Here is a 7,999-nt window from a genome sequence, read left to right as displayed (position 1 = left end):
ATAGATAGATAGATAGATAGATAGATAGATAGATAGATAGCACGTCTGCGCGTGTCCTCAGAGACGTCTGTCTGTGCAGCTGCAGCTAAACATCGGCACTACAGAGAAGCTGACCTTTCCAACACACAACCAAAAAGAGCCAGAGGGTCATAACAGCAAATACCCTTTGAGTAAAGGCTATGGGTTATGTGTGTGTGTGTGTGTGTGTGTTTGTTTGTGGTGGGGGAGAACTCTGAACTCTCTCTTGAAACTGCCCACATAGCTTACAGCAACGTCTGTGTGGGGGAAACAGGCCTATACTAACATGTCTTACATCTCAGGGTAAGTAATGACGTCATGTTCTGTCACTTAGAAACTACACTAGGAAATATTGAAGGATGGTATGGGTTCCTCAAGCAAGAGCATGAACCATACCAATCGCCCCGTCAGATCAGACAGAATCCCACAACAATAGCCTGAACTCAAATTGTATTTTCCAAAGAATTTCCAGTGCATTTATAATCAACAACATATTCTTTGTCGTACAATACAATTAAATGAAGTTCTGCAAACAGGCTGACAAACAAGCGTTATTTTTGGAAAATATCACTTGATGAGCATTTTCCTGCTGTGTGACAGAGCTTCCCTAATTTTATGCTGAACACATTTAATTTGATTAAAAAAAATTCCCATTATGTACATGGCACACAGTTTCATACCTAAAATAGTAAAAAGTATTTTTAGACAGTATATGGGTAGATGACAAACAACATGTCAATTTATTTTATTATCAACAACATTCTAGCTTAAATTTGATTTGCATAAGGGCTTTATAAGGGAAATTGTACACCTCAGGTCTTGTAATAGGCACCTTTTCCCCTACAATTTTTAAATACCATTTTGCCATTTTAAATAACAATTAGTTTAATTTTAAATGGTCCTGCAGTGTGACAAATGATTTTGTAAAGCAACAAATAATAATCATCTCAATTAACGCGTGGTCTTGCAATTAATGTGAGCAATTATATGTGGAAAATGATTTTAAAAATAGTCTGAGATGTAGTATAGTGTGCCACACCACAGGAAATATTGACTGTATTTCTTTTGAAATTGAAAAAGATAGATAGATAGATAGATAGATAGATAGATAGATAGATAGATAGATAGATAGATAGATAGATAGATAGATAGATAGATAGATAGATAGATAGCACGTCTGCGCGTGTCCTCAGAGACGTCTGTCTGTGCAGCTGCAGCTAAACATCACTTGTGATTATGTGATTATGTCAGACTTGTGATTATGTGATTATGTCAGACTGACAGGATCTATTCCACCTGACACACGTATGAGCAGCAGATCTGTGTTTGTCTGCATCACTGACCTGGGATTCTGTTTGTGTGATTCTAATTCTAGAATCTGCAATCTTCTGATCATCAACACTTACATTCCATCAGCGTCTCCAGTGAGCAGTTACAACGTGACAAAACTAAACCATGTCTGAACTGCGGCTCAGAGTCTTTTGCAGTAATTATCATTATTTATTATGTTGTATTAATTAAAGCTAAAGATATATATAGCAAATGTTTTCAAAACAGATTAATCTGATTTATTTGATTTGTTGTTGTTTGTTGTAGATCTGATCTGTGATTAAAATCTCCAGCTTCAATTAATACAATATATATTATTACACTATACAATATGAAGATAGTTACTGCATATGAGATAGTCCCTGAGCTGCAGTTCTAAATAATATGATGTATGATATATATGATATGATACGATACGATATACAATGAAACAGGCATATTTGGTTAATCTTTGTAAACATTTGCTGTTGTTAAAATGAATTTATGCAAGATATTTATAATGTAACAGCTGATTTTAAATTATTAAGGCATTTTAATTAAAAAATAAAATAAAAAACATATTTTTGTATTATTATTAATAAGAGTACTAGTTTTTTTTTAAATAAAAAAGACTTTTATTCAAAATATTTTATATAATTTATTAATATGTCATTTTGTAATTATTTGATTTATTTCCATTGTAAGACGTAGAGTTCCACGTGCAATTTTGACTTTTTTTTCTCCTAACCACTTGCTATTCTGTATACAATGATCAGAGTTAAAGTAAATAACATAAACATAAATAGTTAAATAAGATAATAACACGTGTATCTAGTAAAGATTAGCAATAAAAAAAGCTAAAATATACACTCTTAAACATAAAGAACCTTTTTGGGCTCACCAAAGAACCTTTCAGTAAACTGTTTCTTAAAATAACCCCTTTTTTCTTAATGAAGAATGCTTTACAGATCTAAAGAGCTTTTTCCATTACATGAACCTTTTGTGGAGGGAAAGATTCAATGGATGTTTAAGCCTCTTAAACATTCAGTAAAGAGGCTTTATTTTGACATGGAATAGTCAAAAACTGTCAGGCATCCATTTAATGTCCCATAAGAACAGCTCATGAGTGAAATGAAAATGTTTAGAATCCAGACATGTTGTATCTCTGAAATGTTTGGGGATGTTGAGAGATTTGTGGGATGCTGCACTCCAGAGAGTCGTAAACATCTCCAAACACAGAGAAACAGCTGTGCTCCCTAAAGTCCTCACCATCCCCGCGGATGCCCGGAATGTCTGGGAATGAAGCCACTCTCCTTCAGTTTCCCTTATCCAGAACCAGTCAACCAGTCAAATGCCATATTGCCAAAAATATAGAGAATTATTCACATTTAGAGATTTAGAAACTGCACTTATGGTTCCATGAAGAACTTTTATCATCAATGGAATCTCTCCATTCCACAAAAGGTTATTTATAGTGAAACATTTTTACTAGAATATTCTTCACACTAAGAAAAAAGTAGTTCTTTTAGGAACTGATCACTGAAAGGTTCTTTGTAGAACCCAAATGTTCTTCTATGGTATCACTGCAAAAAAAATCTTTCATCAGTCAATTTCATGAGTTGCTTTCTGGGATGCATGTAAACTACTGAAGGAGGAACATGTGCACCGGACACTTGATTACACTTTTCCAAAACAAAACTAAACAAAAAAATAAATAAAAATAAAAAATAATAATAATAATAATTTAAAAAATAAAATAAAATAAGTAATAAAATAAAAAAATAAAATAAAATAAAATAAAATAAAATAAAATAAAATAAAATAAAATACATACATAAATGCTCTTAGTTTTGTTTTCAAAAAAAGTTATATTTTCCTCCAATTTATAGTATCCAGTATCAATCACAAATGTCAAAAAAATCTCAAATCTATGTTAACAAAAAAAACTAATCTTAAATCTATTTGGATGAATGGATGGATGGATAGATAGATAGATAGATGGCGATTTATTTATTTTATTTATTTTATTATTAAATTATTAAAAAATAATAGAAAAAAACTATTTTCCAGAAAAATCCTGAAAAAACGTGTATGATTTACTTTGAAACTATTTTCACTCAGAAATAGCTAGTAAACTTCACAAACAATTCAAAGAAACAGCAAGTAACACTGAATTAAATGTGAAATTTTGAAGTAGACTGAAATAGTAATTACTTGTAAAATGTGATCAAATAATATTTGATAAAGTCTTTTTTTAGTGTTCAAAACTCATTTTATGCAGTTATATAGAAGGCTTTAGGGTAAAATATTAAAAAAATCATGAAAACTATAATTTCAGTAAAGTATCCAAACTTTTAAACAGCATACAGTATATATGAAAGTAAAACCATCTGATAGCATCACTGTACAATGGCATCACAAGCACTTTCTGTAAGGATCGTCTCACTGAACTCATCAGTCTCAGATCCGAGTCTCACCTGTATGCACTTGTCTTCTGCTGCCTTCTTATCAGACTCGGCCTGCTCCGCTCGGTCGATGGCGTTCTCCTTATCCAGCTTCAGCATCTGCATCTTCTTCTTAATGGCCTCCATTTTTCTGCTCTTGGAGTTTCTTACCAGAGAGAGAATGAAGAGGAAACCGAGAGCCTCCGGGATCTAGAGCAAAGTCAGACAGAGAGAGGAATCACAGCGCTTTTCCTCGTCAGATGACACCAGACAGCGGGGGAGAGAGACAGAGTCCACACTGAAACACAACCTGAGCTGGAGGAGACGAGTCTCGTTCCCTGGTGGCCTCCACCTCCCTGTTTGAACCCCTTCCTCAACACACACACACACACACACACACACGCAAGCACCAAAATGTGCAGCTCCCCCTCCTCAAGCAAACTTTTTAGCCACAGAACGTCTCAAAGTCAGCCGATTCCCTTATTTGGAGCGAGTGCATGAAGCAAGATGTGCTTCAGAGGGTTTAGTGTCTCCTCAAGCGAGTCAAACTGACCCTGTTTACTTGCTTAAAAACACAGCCCTGGTCTTACTGTGAATGATTCATTAATGCATGTGAGTGGTTTATCAAACTGCAGTCACTTGCTCGGATTCTAAAATGACTTTCCTTTTGATATCATCAATACCTTTTATTTTTCAATCAACATTCTGGCTTTTAACAAATTAACACCCATTTGTCATGATTTAATCAATATAATAAATAAATTTCACACTATATTTTTCATCACTGAGTGTCCTGATTCAATCAGAAATATCACAGAATTTCACAAAAATCTAATCTAAAATCTAAATATGGTTAGTTTCATAAAAAAAATTATTATGTAATAAATAATTAATTTGGAACATTTAAATATGCAAACAATAAATAAATAAATAAACATGCACAAGGATATAGTTTATATATTATATATAATTTATTATTAAATAATTAATTTAGAACATACAGTTTACTTTTAAATAATTAAAGCAACATTTCAATATGTAACAATTTCCTTTAACACAAAAATAAAAATTATTTTATTATTTAATAAATACACAGATGTATACATTACATATAATTTAGTATTAAACAATTTTAATACTAAAAAAAATCTCATCTTAGACTTTAATTTAATTACATAATAGAAATATATAATTTTAAATTTTATTAATAATTAATTAAAATTAATTACTATTTTAAATTGTGTGTGTGTGTGTATATATATATATATATATAAATTGTATATATTTTATATATTATCAAATAAACAAAATAAAATTAAAATTGTCATTTTTATTATTATATTTTTAAAAACTTTCTGCTCACATAGGCTGTGCGTGCGTGCGTGCGTGCGTGTGTGTGTGCACGCGCAAAATTTTAATGCAAGGATGCATTAAAAATGATCAAAGGTGACAGTAAAGACATTTATAATATCACAAAAGACTTCTATTTCAAATAAATACTGTTCTCTTGAACTTTCTATTCATCAAAGAATCCTGAAAAATAAAATGCATCACGGTTTTCACAAAAATATGAACATTTCAACATTGATAATAACCAAAAATGTTTCTTGAGCAGCAAATCAGCATATTAGAATGATTTCTGAAGGATCACGTGACACTGAAGACTGAAAATTCAGCTTTGATCACAGCAATCAATTACCTTTTACTATATTTTCACATAGAAAACAGTTGTTTTAATTAGTAAAAATATTTCACAATATTCCAGTTTTTATTGTATTTTGGTGAGCAGCTTTCAAAAACATTAAAAAAAAATCTTACTTCATTGGTATTGTTTACATTAAAAAATCTTACTTCATCGGTATTGTAGAGAGGGGTGACTCTATATACAATAACATCAACTTTAAATGCTTAATCTTTACTTTCTTCCATGCAGCTTGAAGAAACCATATTTGATTGCCTGCTGTTATTGTTGCATGCTGAAGTGTTGTGCATGGACACACAGTGCAGCTCCTTAAGGATTTCTTGATTTAAATAAACACATCTGAGAAACTGCAAAAAGGACAAGTGATAGAAATACAGTGGAGAGAGAGAGAGAGTGTGTAGCTGCATCACTGAAAGAAAAAAGATCCTCCCACAGGAAGTGCATCTGCATATCCTCATGCCCTATTATGGTAAAAACACCCAAAAAAGCATATGGGTATCTTGGGAATAGACAGAGTTTATAGTGTGAGTCAAGAGCATAGCTGAGGTCCTGAGAATGAAGCCCAACACTGACAGCAAACACTGCACGACTGTAAACAGCACAAATGCACTTCAGTTGATACACACTCAGGGTTATTACAGCCAACAAAACTACAACTAAAATCATAATAAAACATATATATATAAAACTCATCAGCTTCCAACTTCCGTAAGTTATAACCTCAATCCATCTGACAGATGCTTAAATCTAAAGTGTACATGTACATTTGACCAGCCCTATGTTAGCATGTGAAGCTTTAAACACATCCAACATTGATAATCAGAAATGTTTCTTGAGGAGCAAATAAGCACATCAGAATGATTTCTGAATGATCACGTGACACTGAAGACTGCACATTTTACTAGATGTTCACATAGAAAACAGTTCTTTTAAATTAGAATACTATTTCACAATATTACTGTTTTTTTCTGTATTTTTGATCAAATAAATGCAGCTTTGGTGAGCAGAAAATGCTTCTTTTAAAACCTTCTTTTAAAAATGTTGAATTGTTGCTGAATACCATTTTAGAATACCATAAGTATGAAGACTACCATCTTCACAGTTAAATAAATAAATCAACAAAATGACAGATTTAGAACTCATATGAATTGATGATGCTTTTACAACGGCAGTAACTATGTTGTTTTGACAGACACTTTGATTACCATGGTAATTTTTGGACAGCTTCTAATTGCAGAAAGGTATATCGGACAGAACCAGACAGCATTAAATCAAGCTGTCTTTTGAGGGTCGTTACTGAGAGACTCGCTGAAACGAGCCAAAGAGCCATAACGATCTCAGGGAGGAGAGAGACAGACACGTTTGGATGAAATCTCTCTCTCTCCTTCATCCTCCAGCCCTGTGTTCCTACTGTAAAAATGACCATGAATTTAACGGTAAAAGACTGTAAAAATACTACAGTAAAAACCTATTAAATGGTTAACGGTAATGTCCCCTATACGGTGAAAAACTGTATTGGACATTATATGCAATTTTATGATAGCATACCGTTTTTGGAAGTGAAAAAGACAGGCATCCATTGTAACATCCATTACATTTAAAATTGTATGTTTTTTTGTTTAAATAACTATGTTTTTTCTTATCAGTTTTGTATAGTAGGGTTGTATGTTACACCTAATGTTGTTAAACGAATGTTTATTGCATTATTTCACTTTCACGTGTGTTACCATGATGGTGTTTGTGTGAATGACGCTGTGCACCTTCTATATATGTTATCATTTAAAAGCGTGTGGTGTGATGGGCTTTGGTTCATCATGTGACTTTCTCATCACCTCCTGCATTGGGTGTTTATCAGTGTATTACAAAGATACAAAACAGATTTCAGTACTTCAGTAGGTTGGTATATTAACATTATTTAAGTTAATGAAATTACGGTATTTAACTGTAAATTTAAGTTAAAATCGTAAAACCTAAAATGTTGCTACCGTATTTTTTACGTAAAAAATCCGGCAACCACAGCTGCCATTTTTTTACCGTAAATTTTACGGAATTTTTGTAAAAGTGTTCTGCTCTAGATGATTTAGAGATCATGGCCTAAAAGTGTTTTATAGTCTAGATCAGGGGTGGCGAACTCCGGTCCTGAGAGCCGCAGCCCTGCAGAGTACAGCTCCAACCCTAATTAAAACCTACCTGCCTGTAGCTTTCTAGTAACCCTTCAGACCTTGATTAGCTTGTTCAGGTGTGTTTGATTAGGGTTGAAGCAAAACTCTGCAGGGCTGCGGCTCTCCAGGACCGACGTTTGCAACCCCTGGTCTAGATAAACCCGTTTAAGGGGTTTAGGAGATAGTTGTTGACCTTTTCCTAGGTCAGAGCAGAGGTCGAAAGTCAAAGTCCTGGTGCCTCTTTTAAGGAATGATTTGTCATTGATGAGTGACAGCTGTCCTCTAGTGGTGAGATCTGGAATAACGGACACTCCTTATTTCAACTACACAGGACTCTCAAAACCTCAGTGAGATGAAAGGTTTCT

The 7,999-nt window shown here is 33.2% G+C and overlaps 1 protein-coding gene across 2 annotated transcripts in view; it reads right to left on the bottom strand.

The window, feature by feature from the left end:
* The window catches only part of LOC107552722 (tropomyosin alpha-1 chain-like), a 26,448-nt gene extending 22,398 nt beyond the window's left edge, over positions 1 to 4,050 (bottom strand). The window contains exon 1 of one of the 2 annotated variants that reach the window (XM_016234690.1): positions 3,804 to 4,050. In XM_016234690.1, the coding sequence (XP_016090176.1) occupies positions 3,804 to 3,917 (114 nt within the window). In that variant the 5' untranslated portion in view covers positions 3,918 to 4,050. The remainder of the gene's footprint in view (positions 1 to 3,803) is intronic. The other variant, XM_016234689.1, reaches the window with a different exon arrangement.
* Positions 4,051 to 7,999: the final 3,949 nt, after the last annotated feature.

This window comes from Sinocyclocheilus grahami, unplaced genomic scaffold, assembly GCF_001515645.1.
Source record: "Sinocyclocheilus grahami isolate Dianchi unplaced genomic scaffold, SAMN03320097.WGS_v1.1 scaffold456.1, whole genome shotgun sequence".
Classification (NCBI taxonomy): domain Eukaryota; kingdom Metazoa; phylum Chordata; class Actinopteri; order Cypriniformes; family Cyprinidae; genus Sinocyclocheilus; species Sinocyclocheilus grahami.
The sequence above is the reverse complement of the archived record's forward strand: the minus strand, read 5'-3'. Positions and strand labels throughout refer to the sequence as shown.